Source organism: Quercus robur, chromosome 3 (assembly GCF_932294415.1).
Source record: "Quercus robur chromosome 3, dhQueRobu3.1, whole genome shotgun sequence".
In the NCBI taxonomy this organism is placed as follows: domain Eukaryota; kingdom Viridiplantae; phylum Streptophyta; class Magnoliopsida; order Fagales; family Fagaceae; genus Quercus; species Quercus robur.
This window is the reverse complement of record NC_065536.1, coordinates 4,150,192-4,167,853: the sequence shown is the minus strand read 5'-3', so window position 1 is coordinate 4,167,853 and position 17,662 is coordinate 4,150,192. Positions and strand designations below refer to the sequence as shown.

Here is a 17,662-nt window from a genome sequence, read left to right as displayed (position 1 = left end):
TATAAAATTGACCCCACAAAAAGATTTACTTAAATACCTCACCTTTAAACTCTCTCTCTCTCTCTCTCTCTCTCTCTCTCTTTTTTCTTTTTTTTTTTCCTGGGTATTACAATTTAAGATCTTTTTATGAGAGGGGTTCTATCATTCAATCGGTGTGGGCTATTTTGGTGTTTATGATTTTGGGTCCCTTTACTATCTTCAACAACATATGTAAGTCACTTCTTTTCTTTTCTTTTCTTTTTTTTTAATCTTCTCCTTTAAATATATTGGTATATTAATTTATGCCTTTGCTAGCCGCATGATGCTGAGGATTTTTTTATTTACTAAATGAACATTTTAGAGGTAGCCTTTATCAATCTTGGGAATTAACTATTTAAATTTACTTTGATACTTTGGCATAGTTTTTCTATCAAAGCTCATGTACCTTGAGTTGGATATGATGGAAATAAAATGTTGAGTTTTGATATTCAGTGTTGCAATACCTCATGAGTATCAGCTTTATGTAAAAGATTTGAAGGTAAAATGTGAACTTCAGCTTTCTTGATAAGTTATGATACTCATACAATTTACCATCTGAGTTGCTTATAGAAAGGGATACCAAGAAGTGAAGTTTGTTCATTAAACAATCAGAGTAGAAATTTGTGCATGCATTTGGTCTGTTTGTCAATTGAACCAGTTCCAATGAATTTCTTAACAAGCCATTATTGTGTTCTTTATCTAATCCGTGAAGTCTCATTAGACTCTTATATTGGGAAGCACCTCAATGTTCATTTCCTAATTTCTCAATATATTTGAGAATATATCATTGCATTGAAGGAAATCGATTTATGTATAACGCCAAGAGAAAAGTAATTTAACAAGTCATTTTAGTATAAAGTAGAATTTTAAGGTTCAAGTGCAACATCAAAAAACTTTACCAACTAGTAAGACATTTTATGAATTTACGTTTCAAAAGTATTATTTGATTGAAAGATTCATGTGTGATGTTAAAAGACTTTACCAAGTAACTCAATATTCATTGTTTTTAAAATTTGGAAGCTCTTCATTATCTGTTTCAATAAAAATGAGAGAACTCTGAGATTCAGGTGTAACATCAAGAAATTTTACCAACTATATAATAAGACATTTTACTGTCTTTATTAAACTAATAAGACAACTTAAATGAGCAGAAAGTAATTGAAGTTCAGTTGCCACCAAACCACCAAACTCTCACTTCTATAAACTAACACGTACAATACAGCTAGTGCTTCCTCATCATGCCTAGCTAGGGTGAAGGTTAGAAGCTAAAAAAACACTATGATTCCCATTTCTCTCCTATCCAAAATGTGCCTGTATGAAATAGAAATACAAGGAGTTTATGTAAAGGCAAGTGTAGTGGACCGTGCTGTTCTAGTAGATGCTCATATTGATGAGCTAAGGTCTTCCTTTGAAAAGCCTTTGGTTGCACCTATTGTGGCATTTGATATCAAGTGCAAACCCAATTGCAATGGTGCAATGTTATTGATCCTTTGTATTGGGACTCGCTGTCTTATAGTTCAATTATACTACTTGGATTCATTTCCTGAATCCATCAAGAAATTTTTGAGTGATTCAAATGTGTGTTTCGTTGGCATTGGAGTGAAGGATAAGGTCAAGAAAATACTACAATGGCCCCAGATGTTCGGTTGTAAGACTGGTGTGTAGGGGTGGCAATTTTTATCCATATCCATGAACCCACCCATTACCTACCTTATTTGGATAAGTCTTAACCCAACCCATTTGAATATTTGGGTTAAATGGGTAAAGACCCATTTGGTTATTTAATTAAATGGGTCTAAATGGATAATCCCACTAATACCCACTAAACCCATCTAAAATTTAAATAAACAACATAAAATCTAAATTTCTAAAAAATGACTAAAATACCCTTGAAACTTAAAAAATGACCAAAATACCCCTAAAACCCAAAAAATGACCAAAATACCCCTAAAACCCAAAAAATGACCAAAATACCCCTGAAACCTATAAAATGACCAAAATACCCCTCAAAACCTAAAAATGACCAAAATACCCCCAAAACCAAAAAAATGACCAAAATATCCCTGAAACCCAAAAAAATGACCAAAATACCCCCAAAACCCAAAAAATGACCAAAATACCCCCGAAACCTAAAAATGACCAAAATACCTCCAAAACCCAAAAAATGACCAAAACACCCCTAAAACCTAAAAATTACTAAAATACCACCAAAACCCAAAAAATGACCAAAATACCCCCGAAACCTAAAAATGACCAAAATACCTCCAAAACCCAAAAAATGACCAAAACACCCCTAAAACCTAAAAATTACTAAAATACCCCCCAAAACCTCTCAAATGTTCAAAATATCCCCAAAACCCAAAAACTGACCAAAATACCCTCAAAATCCAAAAAATGACCAAAATACCCCCAAAACCCCCAAAATGAGAAAAATACCTCCAAAACCTCTAAAATGAGCAAAATACCCCCCCCCAAACCTCTAAAATGTCCAAAATATCCCCAAAACCCAAAAATTACCAAAATACCCTAAAAACCTAAAAAATGACCAAAATGCTTCCTAAACCTTAAAAATGACTGAAATACTTTTGAAACCTTAAAATTACCAAAAATACCCCCGAAACCTAAAAAATGATCAAAATACCTCTGAAACCTGTAAAATGATTAAAATACCCCAAGACCTAAAAAATTACTAAAATAACCCCAAAACCTAAAACAATGACCAAAATACCCCAAAAACCGAAAAAAAAAATGACCAAAATACCCCCAAAACCTAACAATTACCAAAATACACCCAAAACCTAAAAAATTACCAAAATACTCCCTAAACCTAAAAAATTACCAAAATACTCCATAAACCTAAAAAATGACTGAAATACCTCTAAAACCTAAAAAATAATTGAAATACCCCAGAAACCTAAAAAAATTACCAAAATACCCTGAAACCTAAAAAATGATCGAAATACCCCCAAAAACCTTAAAAAAAATACCAAAATAACCCAAAAACCTAAAAAAATGATCGATAAAAACCCCTGAAACCCAAATTATGACCAAAATGCCCCTAAACATGTAAGATGACCAAAATACACCTGAAACATCTAAAATTACCGAAATAGAGGTTTCGGGATATTTTGGATGTTTCAAGGATATTTTTGACAAATTAAAGGTTCTAAGAGTCTTTCATTCATTTTATAGGTTTCGAGGGAATTTCGGTAATTTTTTAGGTTTCGGGGTTATTTTGATCATCTTTTAGATTCTAAGGGTATTTTAGCATTTTCTAGGTTACGAGGGCATTTCTGTCATCTTTTAGTTTTAGGGTTATTTCGGTAAATTTCTAGGGTTTAGAAGTATTTTGGTAATTTTTTAGGTTTCGGTGGTATTTTGGTCATTTTTAGGTTTCGAGGATATTTCGGTCATTTTTTGGGTTTCAAGGATATTTGGTATCTTTTGAGTTTTGGAGGTATTTTGGTATTTTTTAAGTTTCGGGGGTATTTTGGTATTTTTTGAGGTTTTGGAGGTATTTTGGTCATTTTTAGGTTTTGGGGTATTTTGATCTTTTTTTGAGTTTCGAGGGCATTTTGGTAATTTTAAGGTTTTGGGGGTATTTTGGTCAGTTTTTGGGTTTCGGGGGTATTTTGGTAATTTTTTAGGTTTCGGTGGTATTTTGGTCATTTTTAGGTTTCGAGGATATTTCGGTCATTTTTTGGATTTCAAGGATATTTGGTATTTTTTGAGTTTCGGAGGTATTTTGGTATTTTTTGAGTTTCGGGGGTATTTTGGTATTTTTTGAGGTTTCGGGGGTATTTTGGTCATTTTTAGGTTTTGGGGTATTTTGATCATTTTTTGGGTTTCGAGGGCATTTTGGTAATTTTAAGGTTTTGGGGGTATTTTGGTCAGTTTTTGGGTTTTGGGGGTATTTTGGTCAGTTTTTGGGTTTCGGGGGTATTTTGGTAATTTTTTAGGTTTCGGGGTATTTTGGTCATTTTTTGGGTTTCGAGGGTATTTTGGCCATTTTTTTGGGTTTTGGAAGTATTTTGGTCATTTTTAGGTTTCGGGGGTATTTTGGTAATTTTTTGGGTTTAAGGGGTATTTTGGTCATTTTCAGGTTTGAGAGTATTTTGGTCATTTTTTGGGTTTCGGAGGTATTTTGGTCATTTTTAGGTTTTGATGGTATTTTGGTCATTTTTTTGGGTTTTGAGGGTATTTTGGTCATTTTTTGGGTTTTGGGGATATTTTGGTCATTTTTAGGTTTTGGAGGTATTTTGGTCAATTTTTAGGTTTTGGGGGGTATTTTGGTAATTTTTAGGTTTCGGGGGTATTTTGGTCATTTTTTGAGTTTTGGGACATTTTGGGGATAATTTTGGATGTCCAAGGGTATATTGGTAATTTTGGCAGATTAGAGGTATTTGCATCATTTTAGGTATTTATGGGTATTTTGGAGGTCAAGAGTATATTCAAGTAGTTTTAGAGGTATTTGGGTCATATTGGGTTAAATGGGTGGGTTACTAATTAAATGGGTTGGGTTGGTAATGGATAATTAATTTATATATATACGGGTCATAAATGGATAAATGGATAATTATACATCCAACCCATCTATGACCCAACCCATTTATGACCCAACCCGCCCATTTGCCACCCCTACTGGTGTGGAACTGGGTCATTTGGCTGCTAGGGTGCTTAAGAAGCCTAACCTTGATGGGTGTGGTTTAGTTGAGTTAGCTAGTGAAGTTGGGGTGTACTATGAGGAGCCAAAAAGTGTTACTTTCTCAGATTGGGGTGCTAGGGTTTTTTCACATGAACAGGTCAAGTATGCCATTCATGATGCTTATGCTTCTTATCTTATTGCAAACAATCTCTTAAGTTTGCTCTAGCGTTATGTTGTAAGGATTGTATATCTTTAAAAGTTTTCTGTGGTACACTTATTTTATGGGATTTATATGATTTTTTATTATTTAAGATATGCGTGATTTATGAGCTTATTGATTAGTCCTTGCATGGGACTGGAGGTGGTTCTTAGGTTCTAACTTTGTTTAGAGAAATGAAAATTGAAAGCATAAGGGATATTCCATTTTGCTTTTATATGTATAGCATCTATCTTCTATTTGCTCCATGCATAAGTCTTAAATATAATTCTATATATATATATATATATATATATATATATATTATAGTAGAACTTGTCCACTTGGACCACACTATGAAACATATTAATATTGCATGATTTAAAAATGAAGATATCCTTCTAAATTTTAATATACAAGATTTTCCTTTTTCTTTTGGCATAGATTTCACCAACATTTTAATAACCCTATTTCTTTTGACCAAAGAGTGTATAGATCGAAATCTTATTGCCAAAATTAATAAAAAGAAAACACGATTCGTTAATTTCTCTTAATTTATTTCAAAATGTTAACAGAATACATTTGTGCTTGTTTTGTTTTGTTCAGTTTTTTTTTTTTTTTTTTTTTTTTTTTTTTTTTTTTCTTATTTAATTTATGTACAGATTTTTAAACTTCATTTCTTCTAGATGTAAAAATACTTTTATCCTGATCCAACTTATTTTTTGAACAAAATAAGTCAATAATAATTAGCTATATTAATTCAACACTTTCACTATAAATGTCAATGATTTGATTAAACCTGGGTTTGTTCACAACAGATTATATTAGGTTGGGCTCAATCCTAGACAAACCAAAGTATTGTTCAAAATAAAGATCTTAATTCCGCCCATCTTGCGAGTCACTGCTAGTTTTTTTTTTTTTTTTTTTTGCTAGTTAGTACTAAAAGTTTTACACACAATCTGCAATCGAAAATTCAAACATAAAGAGTAAGAAAGACACAGCTTAATATTTACTGTCATAAAGAAGGAGAAATCAAGATAAATTTATTAATTACTTGATTGAAGATGCATGAACCGGGTTATATTCATGCATTACCCAAAGTAAATTATTGTGTATTCCCGGATTATCTAATAATTTTCCCCCAAACATAATGTTCAAATCTGGTAAATCACTGATCCGATAGATCAATATTATCTAATACACAATCTCATGGGGCTACATCAATAAAAAAGTTTCTAATGAATGAAAAGGTTGAAGTGGGTCTATTTATAATCAAAATTGCTTATGAATAATTACTCTGATCTACATCTATAAATGTATATACCACAACAACATGCCTTGTGAAAATGTTGGCAACTGGCAAGCAAATAATTAATAGATAATCACAAATTGGATTTCTTAACATAAATGTGAAGTGCGCATTTATATTGTCTTCATATAAAATATACTATTTAATGTAAATGAAATGGTCCCAACCATGTTAACAAGTATATTTCCAAATTAGGATTATCTATCCTATATTGGATTCCTTTCCAAAATAAATTGAAAGCATCTTCTCAAAAATAAATAAATAAATTGAAAGCATTTAAATTTTAATCTTGCCAGTTGCCACCGTATGCATTGAGAAAGCATTTTTTTTTTTTTTTTTTTTTTGGCGAAAACGTGCATTGGGAACTTTTTTTTTTTTTTGGGTACTTTTTTTTAAAGAAGCATTAATTGGTAACTTTTATTGTTTCCCTGGTGTGAGTTATTTTCAATAAAAATGAATCTTAAGAAATTGAATTCTTGCCAGAATAAGATCTGTAAGGCTTTTTTAATTTCTTTCTTTCTTTTTTTTTCTTTTTTTTTTTTTTACCTAAGAAATTAAATTCTTACCAGAATAATATACATAATCTCTCTCTTAGCATTGACGGGATTTTATTCCAAGATTATTATTCGACAACAAGATATTTTATCAATTATTTTAACTAATATCCACTACGTAACCATAACTCTAGATTTCTTGTCATAACATATATATTTCATGTTCCGACTAAATATTATCTATTATGTCATTGCCTCCATGTACTGTAAGGAAAAAAAAAGGGAAAGAAGAAAGTCTGTTCTAGAGTTTATGGAATGATTTATGCTATTTAAAAAAAATAATAATTATGTTAATTTAAAAATATATAGTTGCTCCCTAGATATTTTTCCTTTTCTTATATACTGCCCTTGACATGAGAAAAATTGAATCGTGATTATTGGATCTTGTGTGTGTTGGTATAATGGTATTACATGGGAAAAAAAAATTAGAGACAAATACAGCTACTGGATTTGAAACCACGCTCGGCCCAAGTTAGAGATGAAACCCGAAAACCAGGCTAGGCCCAAGTTAGCCTAAAGACAGACTTGCTGTTTGGCATTTTCTCAATCTCAAATCCAGCCCAAGATGGTGTATTATACATCAATCTTGGTCTATGGAGACATCTTCCAGAACCATTTAAAAACATGGGCTAGGGAAGATATCTCTACAATCTTGTCAAACAGAGATGAAGAAGACAAACAAAACACAAGGAGTGTATTCAGCAAAAAAAAAAAAAAAAAAAAAAAAAAAAAAAAAACACAAGGAGTGTATTTTTTTTTCCTTACATTATGTGGGAGATTCAAACTCAAACTCTACCTATGAAGATACCAGTTAATATCACTGGGTCACAAAGTCCTTAGAAACACATGGAATTGATTTCCAAAATATTCAGCCTTTTCCAATTTTTTCTTAATAATTGCTGAGAAAAGTGGGTTCTAATTAACTCAAATGGTAAAGTCTTTAATAGTTGAATAAAAAATTTAGGGTTCAATCCCCAATTCCCCACCTACACCAAAAATCTATTGGTGTCTTGGTTTAATTATAAAAAACTATCATCAGAAGCAGATGTTTTAGGTTGAAACTCTCTAAAAAAAATAATTGCAGAGAAAAGTTCTTACCGACTAACACATATAGAATCTTTAGCTTTGACTATGGATATGAATGCATGTTAAAATAATTAGATTGTTTTGTGGTACAGGTGTGATGTTTTTACTATGTGCCCTTTAACGCAATTCGAAATTTGATATAGAAACTTAAGATGATTAGTTCTTAATCCTTGCCAGTTGTCACGTTTAATTTCATAAATGGTTTCAAAATTTAAAGTCAACTCCGACTTGTCTTAGTCTATATGAGAGGATCAAAACTATGAATTTCTTTACATCTTAACTCTCTTTCACGTGCTTTTGAGAGCTTTGGTCCATTTTATGACTTCAATGTCAACAAGTGACATATTTTACTAGAAGGAAAGGATATCTTATGGGGCAATTGTATGTAGCCAATTAGCCACCCACGGAATTATATGAGGTTTACATGTTGTGAGGGTCCACACACTATAAGAAGGTGAATGCATATAACGGCTACATTATAGATAATTTTTCTTACTAAGATGACTTTACTTAAAAATTAAGTTGAAAAAATCTAGACATGATGGAAATTGTCAAATTGGACTATTAACCGAAATAACGATTTGATGTAGTAATAACAAAGTAAAAAGAACTCAAATATGGGTTCGATTTGATCTCCGCTTACATAAAAAAACTAATTGATGTTTTGATTTGATGAAAAAAAGTAATCATCAAGACCATACGTTATACAATTATCGGTTGAAATTATCTCTTTAAAAAAAAGTCAAATATAAGCTAAATATGGAAATGCAAATATATAGAAGGTCCTCATGCCATGTTAAGCTGTGAATCTAAGCAAAAAAATTGGTAAACTTGGTCAAGCCGCATTGGGGGTCCTTTTCCAAGCCACCAAGGAACCACGTGTGGCAAGTGACAATTGGGACCCTAAAACAACACAATTTGATGTATGAGAGTCAACATTTTACTTTTGGGGTCACAAGGGATTCATTATTGAGGACAATTTGCTATTGGGTTTTGCCACGAGGTTAATTTATTTATTGCACCACATACAATGTTGCTAAAACTATCAAAACCCTGATTTGACACACAGTTTTGTCTCTAAGTTTGCTTGGGGCCCAACCCAAATGTGACCAATGCTTTTGTAGGGGCCTTTGACAACTCAAAAATCATCTCTATGCTGTCGTTTTGTGCCTCTTTTTTATTTAGCACTATCTCAATTGTATCAAATTAGGGATGCAAAGGCTAATCCAAACCAAAGTTTAGTCTTCCTAATGATAAAATTAAAACCCCATATCCCTGAAAATTTTTAAATCCCTTAATATTATTGGGTAAGTGAGATCTAAACATTACCAAGATGAAAAATAATGAATTCAACAGTCTTTCCTTGGTTGTTGACCAATCAAAAAGCTATTAAAAAAAAAGTCAAAATATGTGGAATGGAAACATTCAATTCCAAGCAAAACAATGTGATTTTGATGATTATTGATTTATTAGTGAGTCACATCTAGAAGCTTATAATATTAAATTAAACAAAGAGAAACTCTACCTAAATTGTTGGACGTGTGAAGAACACCTCCAAGTGTATATATGTTATGTTAATTATTGGTTTAGATTTTAAAATTTCTATTTTTTTAAAGAAAACTAAGAATATTGGGCTATTGCTGAGGAATATGCGAGTCTTGATCAAAAATTGTGACATGTGACTTGGCTTCTTTAAGTGCAATAAAGATGCCACATGATGCCATTGTCAGATTCAAGTACCACTCAGAAATTGACACGTGGCGTGTGACCCTAGAACATGCATGTGTTGGAATTTAATAACAAAATTGAGTGTAAAATAAAAAAAATAAAAAAAATCGGCTGCTGACGCTAATATTGGTGGTTTATAAACTTGAAAGAGAAGCAATTTTGGCATATACATACTCCATGATAAGACTTTTTTTTTCCCTTAAAAAAAAAGGGTTAACAGGATATTAAGTTGTGTGGAGATTTTTCTCAAAAAATAAATAAATAAATTGTGTGGAGACCTTAGCCTAGAAGCAAGTAGACAGACATTAAAACAAAATAGACACTATTTCCCTAAAAAGAAAGGATACGATGGGGCAGACCCTTTCTTAAATGGGTTTAACCAAAGCTTGAAGTCTTGAACCAGCCTCACTAGAATCCAAAGAATTTTTCCTTGGGGTCAAATTTCAGATGTTAATTCCAATCAAATCACATGCAAATAAGACTTTGTACCCTTTTTTTTTTTTGGTGTGAACAGTCTTTGTCCTTATCTCATCACCCTGAAGGATAATTATTGACCTATTTTTGTAACGCAATGGGAATTTGGTTCATTAGACCATAACTAAGAAGTTGAAATTCTATCGTATCTACACAAGATTGGTGCCTCACATTGTCTAAGTTATTGTCTCTCATTTGGTTGTAAATACCGTATATGTCAAGAATCAATATCCTTAAGCCAAGAATTTTGTAACTCAACTGGTTGACATCTTCTAGTATTTTTTACAAAAACATCTAGAATTCAGATCTCCCCTCCTTGTTATAACTATAAAATTATCACACACACAAAATGCCCTTTAAATTAAATTTTTTTTTTTTTAAAGGTTAGCCATAGAGATATATAGTAAGAAAAATCAAAGGCATCCTAACTCTGGAATTGAATGTGTGGAAGATACTGCTGGTGGCCACCTTAAAGTCTTGTATACTTTATATCTATATGTCCTGGAAGAGCAATAAACAATGTACGAATATAAAACCAAACTAACGTTAGAGAAGACCGACATAAATTTTAACATGGGGGCTTTAAATTGTGCACCTAAGAACCAGACATTAATATACTATTGTCAGTAAATAGATATAGACATTCTTCAAAAAGATTTTTTTTAAAGGTTTCAACTGTTCAAACATGGCTCAATTGAAATCATAAAATGTACCTGCCCCTAAGGCCTAAGCAAGTGGTGGCTGATGAGGACTAATGCTATTATACAAGGTGGCAAGAATATGCTAGATCATAGATTCAAACAAGTCAAAAGCAAAGCCTAAGATTTTCTTCCAAGAAACCATTAGTAGTTGGTGGGGTTGAGACTTGAAATTAATGGCAATTTTGGTGGTTTACTCTTCAATAGTCCTTAATTATTAGTTATCTAATAGCAATTGCTAGGTAAGTATTAGATAAATGACCAAAATCTACCTTAAAAGAAAAGGCATAAATATCAAACTTACTTGACAGCTTGATCATCTAATTATCTCAACTTTGGATTCATACAAAAGTTCAAAATATGGGTCATGTGATAGATTATGAGATTATGGTGCTTTATGGACTAAGGCTCCTCTGCTAATTATTGATACTACCCCCAACATATAGATAGGTCAACATCATGGGTACCACAGATAAACAGCTTAAGACACAATTAAAGATTTAAGTACCATGACATGATGATGAGAATGAAACTTGTACTTGAAAAACTTGGGTAAGGAAATCAGTTACCGCATTTAATTGATCCCAAGGTTCATCCCAATTTTTTGACAAACAAAACCATGAAAAAAAAAGGGCATTTCTAGGACAACCTAATATTCCTTGTATGGTTCAAAGTTTGACTAAAAATGGACAATTTTCTTTGAGGCCAAAGAACATAAGGGGTGCCTAAAAGACATTTTATCAATATTGTTAAGTTGATAAGTTATTATTGATTTTCGTATAAGCACCTCAATGATATTATTTCATTATCTACCAATAATAACTCGTCACTTTTGCAATTATGAAAACATTTGTGAGAAAAGTTATGACTATAGAATTATTATTGCTTTTTACCCTTTGAAACCATAATAATGCAAGAGCACTTGGCCTAAAGTCCAGAAAATTTTCTTTAAAATGGGTGCCATCATGAACTAGGGGTAAAAAGTTCCTTGAAAGAAACATTCCTTGTATGATATCTTCCAATGGAGGCTAGCCAACCCATACAAACTAGGCTAGTGGACCATTTTTTTTTGGAAATTTCCCACTGTAGCAATGCCCATGGCCTAAAAAAAACTATTTGGGTGCATCTGTAGATTTATTCAAGAAAAGGAAAACAAAAGAACAGGAAAAAGGAAAAGATGGCTTGTTAAATGAAGGCACATGGATGCATGTGTGGAATTATGGTGTACATGTTTGAAAGGAAGAAATGAATGAAAGAAGAACACACCACAAATAATGTCAAGATAGGCAGTGCCTAAAAACAAAACAACATATGTGGTCCTTAAATTGCTTCAACAATCATGACCAATTTTGGCTGAAAGGAAAAGAAAAAAAACCCTTTTGATAGGGATGCCACTCAAGACCTATCTGTCTTTGATTTATAAAAATTGACAGATGGGGTAGCTACCCTTAGTTGTGCACGTGTAAGCCCTTAAAATTGGGGAAAAAAGCACTGTCCTAGAGTGACCATTTTTTTTTTCAATTTTCTACCTCTATGATGGTGGGGTTTGGGTCCCCAAAACTGCATTGTCTTGGATAGGACCTATAATGTTCTACTCTTAGAACAATGTGGAAGCAGCAGCAGCAACAACTTCTTCAAAAGCCAAGCATTTCCCTATTCTTAAAATAGCATGTGAAGGTTTCAATACTCACATGCATGCCATTGTTGGAGGGTGGGGTTAAGGGTCAGTGCACTTGAAACTGTAGGGCCTCTAAGGCACATGATGTGAGGCTGGCTTTCATTAGACCAATTTGGCCTATATGTGCTAACTTTTGGAAATGTGGGGATAACTTCTTACCAATTCAGATCTTTCAATTTATCCAAATCTACCAAAGGATCTCAGTCTTAACTTTCACCATCCCCTCCTTTTTCTTTTCTTTCCAATCTTGTGCAAATTATTCTAGGACTACAAGTTACAACAACTCAGAATGCATTTATTTTGATTACTTGTAAGCAATAGGGGACAATAAATATTTCAGGAAGGAATTATCTTTTGCCAGAAGATTCACCTGCCCTCTAATCTTTGTTCCTTCCCTAGTGGGGAATAAACAGAAAGGACTTTGGAAGTCTTAAACACCAAAAACATGTTATGTTGTAAATGCTTTTTAAGCAGCAATGAGACATCAAAATCTAATTGTCAACACCATATCAGGAAACATTTTACCATCAAAAATAGGTAAAGCAACTTTATTTGTCTTTTTTTAGTAGAAGTAGAAAAGAATCAGTAAAAACTTAATGTAAGAGTAAAATTTAGCTAATCAATACAAGTGAAAATAGTAGAGGATAAATTTTTAGATTGTTATATGGTTGGCAAGATAGGGACAATGATCTTTGTTTTGACTGAAAGGATAAGATTCACTTTTGACACAAAACTACAAGGATTGGTAAAGGAGAAAAAGTAAAACATACATAGATTTTGAGCTCAAGAACATGCATGTGGTGCTTTTCACATGGAGACAACCTTGAATCCCTTCCTTTGACACTTTTCTTTTTGGTTATTTATCTTAACTTTGATAGTTTTTTTTAGTGATTTTTGAAATTCACAATGCCAATCAATTCTTACTCCACCATTTCCCACTTAGGCCAAGGTATCTTTGAATAAATAAAAAGGGCAACGTGTTGTTTGCATGTGGCAATGAACATAGTTGGACCCCAAAAAAAATTCACTTTTCAATTGTCCCAAATCCTGCAGAAAGATCCATTAATTCTATGGGCACCAAGGACAAAGCAACGAATTGTTAATAGTTTTTGCACTCTCTTTTACTTTTTTTTTTTTTTAATCCTTGTTTGGTGAAAATTTTTAATTTACAACGTCAACTATTTCGCATTATTCTCTTCCCACTTAAAACCACTTGAACCCCAAAAATTATTTATTTTCCAACTGCACCAAATTCTGTAAAAATGTCTCTTTATAATATGAAATCAACCACAAAACCAATGAACTATGGATACTTTTCACACATTTTTTTCAATTTTATAATTTCATGTCTACTAATTTTTCAAATTTATAATGTCAACTTGTTTTATTCTGTCCGTTCCCCACTCACACAAAATGTTAAAAATGTTTATAAAAAAAAACACAACGCTTATGACGTGGTGCCATGCACAACTTTGAACCCAAAATGATTATGTTCCATGTAGCACAAATTCCATAAGAATATTCCAAAATACAGAAATCAAGCACAAAAATGATGAACTATTTATACTTTTTTTTTTCAATTTTTTTTCAACTTTTATAATTTTGTTTTATGATTTATATAATTTATAACGTGAACATGCACAATTCAGCCTCTTTTCCATATACGTTAAAAAGTTAAAACACACACAATATTATCATCTGGTGTTGTTTGTCTATTTGTCGCTTTGAACCAACAACGTATATCTTCAACAGATTCATTTTCATTTTTTAATAAAGTAACTAAATTTTATGTCGGTTATTAATTTCTTTTAAACCCAAAAAATAAACTTTAACAAATTTATTCATTTCCACTAACAACATGAAAATAAAGAAACAAATATTAAACTGATTTTTTTTTTTCTTTTTTTGTGTGTGCACCAATAGTGTCTCTTATCACAACCCCAAAACTTTCCAAACAAACCCTTATTGACCCATCAATCATCATCCTATCCTACCTGTCTAAATCCCAAATAGCATCAAATTAGGTACCATGTTCAATTCAATCAAAGAATAAAATATTTTTTAAATAATATTAAAAAATTTAAAAGAGAAAAAAGAGATAGAGTAACCGCAAAAGAAAGAAAAGAAAGAAGAAGTCATGTATACAATAAAATACATGAATTTATAAATCCACCAAAAAAAAAAAAAAGAAACAAAGATTTAAAAAAACAAAAAATTAAAAATTAAAAAAAAAAGGGTAAAAAACACCTTTGTTTACAACGTTTTTTTTGTTTTTTTGTTTTTAATTTTAGAGTCAGCTCGTACCGAGCCGGTTAACCGGAGCGCCGGTTAGAATCTCAGTGATTTTGGTCATGGCTCGCACTTGCATCTGCAAAGCCGCTATGTAATCAGTGGCTTCTTCTAGAAGGTTTGGCAGCGAGACTTTTCGGCAACCGGGGACTAACCGGCCCAAAACCTTCACTTTCCTTTGCACAGCCGGTAACCTCTTCTTCTCCGGCCTACTCAACCGGCTACAGCCGGTCACCTTGGCGCCGGCTCTGTTCGCTCCTTTCTTGTGCTTCGTGTTGTTGTGGGCGAGTTTCGAACTGAGTCGACTCGTTAGAATCGCCCGGCTCCACCGGGTTTTTCCTTTGGCCGATACGGCGAGAACTCGGTTCGCCGCGTCTCGGATCTCGCGGTGTCGTCCTACGGAGGAGGAGGAGGAGGAGAGCTTGGCTGACGACGGCGAGGAGGAGGAGGAGGAGGAATTGCGGCGGACTTGGCGGAGAGCTTCGACGAGCTTTGTGGAGTAGTTTCGTTGCTCCGATTCGGATCTCCATCTGATCGTCTCGGGTTTTGGATCCGATTCCGGATCTCGCGTCTCGGTTTTTCTACGCTTCGTTCGCTTCAACTCTTCTTCTTCTATGTTGAAATCCGGGTTTGAGATCGTCGACTCCATTGAAGAAAACAATTTCACAATATACCTGTGGATTGAAAGAAAAATATAATCAAATCAAGAGTCTTGTAATGATACTCAAATCAAGAGTCTCGTAATGATACTCAAGATAAGAAAAGAAAAAAGAAAATTGTGGAAATTGATAATATGAACACGAGAGACTCGTGGTTCAGATAAAAAAAGAAAATTGTGAAAATTGATAATATGAACACGAGAGTTTTGTGGTTTCAGTGTGAAACTTTCACGAGAAACTCGTAGAATACAAAAAGTTTTGAAAAAGTCACATGATATGGCCGAAATTTAAAACAGAGTTTTGTAATTCATTGATATTGTCGGATTTTTTATGATGATAGAATTATTTAGATTAAAAAAAAAAGAAAAAAAAAGAAACATGAATTGAGGAAATTACATGAGACTAGTATGTAATATGTATACCTTGTTGTTGTTGTTGTTGGGAGGTTTTGGTTTTTGAGATGGTTGAGAATTGTGGAGGTTTTGTTTGTGAAAATTGAAGAATGAATCAAAGAGAGAGAGAGAGAGAGAGAGAAATGGGATTGGAAAAGGTTTTCCAAATGGAATTGGAACTGGAAGGTGAGTGGGAAGAAGAGCTTAAAAGCAATCACAGACAAGGGGAGAGGGAACCACGCGTCCTTACTATATTCACAATTTCACATGCCCTTCTCTTATTTGCCTCCCTCTCGTTTTCGTGCGCCAATCTTCTCTTTTTCATTCTCTCTCTCTCTCTCTCTCTCTCTCTCTCTCTCTCTCCTTTATTTTTTTTTAAAATTCAATGGAATTTATTTTTATTAATTAGTTTGAAGGATATATGAAATATCTTTCCCCTTCTAAATTACTGTGATGATCTTTTAGATCTTTTTTAATTTTTTTTATTGTATTTTAAACGTATGATTTCTTAAATTGTTTTGAAATTAATAATAAGAAAAACTTTTTCTAATACGATTTAAATAAAATTATTCTCTAGTTATTTTTATAATTTGACTGTTACAAAAATCTATATATATATTAATAGCCAAATTTTAGAAAAAATCCAATTAGATTTTAATTTGATTCTCAATTCTGTGTCACGTGTCCTATTTATTTTTTAATTTTGTACCCATTGAATTATTGAATGTAAAAATTAAAGGGTCCAAATCCAATTAGATTTTAAATTGGATTTCAGTTGAAGTTCAATTTTGCGCCACATGTCTATTTTTTTTTTTTTAAAATTTTTGTGACAAATGAATTATTGGGTGAAAAATCAGAGAGTTTAAAAAAGTGTAATATATAATTTAAAAAAATTGTAAACGAATATTATGTATAATTTGAATCTCTTATAAAAAAAATGTATAATTATGATCGTTTTTAATTGTATTCATGCATATTTACGAAACTATACACTAGTATAGAATAAGATTCAAATCATAGTTCTTCTTTGTAATATTATTAAAATATAATAAAATGATATATGTTGCATTGCTTATAATAGTATATAATTGCGGTTTTCATATAAAAAATCAACATAGGTCTTGTACAGAATAAATTAAACTAAAAAACTAAATACTATCTCTCTTCAAATATCGGTAATAAACGATTTTTCCTGTACCGTTTTCATCAAATTTCTTTACGCATATTTTCCATAAATTTTTTTACCTTTTCCATTAAATTTGATGGAATTTTATTTTAGAATCAAGTTTGACGGAAATACTAACAGTAGAGATAAAGTTCTTATTAACAATTTTAAAGTTCAAGGAAACTACACCACAGTTTGGGGGAAATACAATTAACCCATACATGCTACAATGAACATTGAACTTGGACACATTGTACTCTATTCAATCGCTCATAAAATTGTATAGAGAGGCCTTTATATAGGCACATTAACCAAAGTCTAATACACCACAGAATTACAAGAATTACAATTAGCCTCTATATATATATATATATATATATAATTTCTGATACTGAGACTGAAAAAAGTAAAAATTCCAATAATACTTTTCTCCACTAAAAAATATGATTAATACTTCCACAAAGCTAATTCTTCTAATACTAAATAGTGAAAAGCTTGAATTATTTTGATTTATTTGATGAAAACTAATACCGAATCGAATAATTCTGATTCAAAGAGATAAGGCCGATACTCGTGCTTCACGTGATTAAGACTTTTGCAGAAGAAAACTTATCACATGATTAATGCTTCACATGATTATATATATATATATATATATATATAATTTCTGATACTGAGACTGAAAAAAGTAAAAATAACAATAATACTTCTCCCCACTAAAAAATATGATTAATACTTCTGCAAAGCTAATTCTTCTAATACTAAATAGTG

General features: G+C 32.1%; 2 protein-coding genes across 3 annotated transcripts; one reads left to right on the top strand and one right to left on the bottom strand.

Moving 5' to 3' along the window:
* Positions 1 to 61: 61 nt before the first annotated feature.
* Positions 62 to 4,926, top strand: LOC126719108 (uncharacterized). Its single transcript, XM_050421697.1, has 2 exons — positions 62 to 1,675; positions 4,645 to 4,926. The coding sequence occupies exons 1-2, from the start codon at positions 1,297 to 1,299 to the stop codon at positions 4,887 to 4,889; spliced, it is 624 nt and encodes a 207-aa protein (XP_050277654.1). The 5' UTR covers positions 62 to 1,296; the 3' UTR covers positions 4,890 to 4,926.
* Positions 4,927 to 14,510: 9,584 nt separating this feature from the next.
* Positions 14,511 to 16,021, bottom strand: LOC126716764 (transcription factor bHLH149-like). Of its 2 annotated transcripts, none has more exons than XM_050417742.1 (2): positions 15,731 to 16,021; positions 14,511 to 15,349 (listed from the first exon to the last, which is right to left on the bottom strand). In XM_050417742.1, coding segments are annotated over exons 1-2 (672 nt in total). In that variant the 5' UTR covers positions 15,733 to 16,021; the 3' UTR covers positions 14,511 to 14,679. The 2 variants fall into 2 exon arrangements, with proteins under 2 accessions (XP_050273699.1, XP_050273700.1); XM_050417743.1 differs by having other exon boundaries at positions 15,757 to 16,017.
* Positions 16,022 to 17,662: the final 1,641 nt, after the last annotated feature.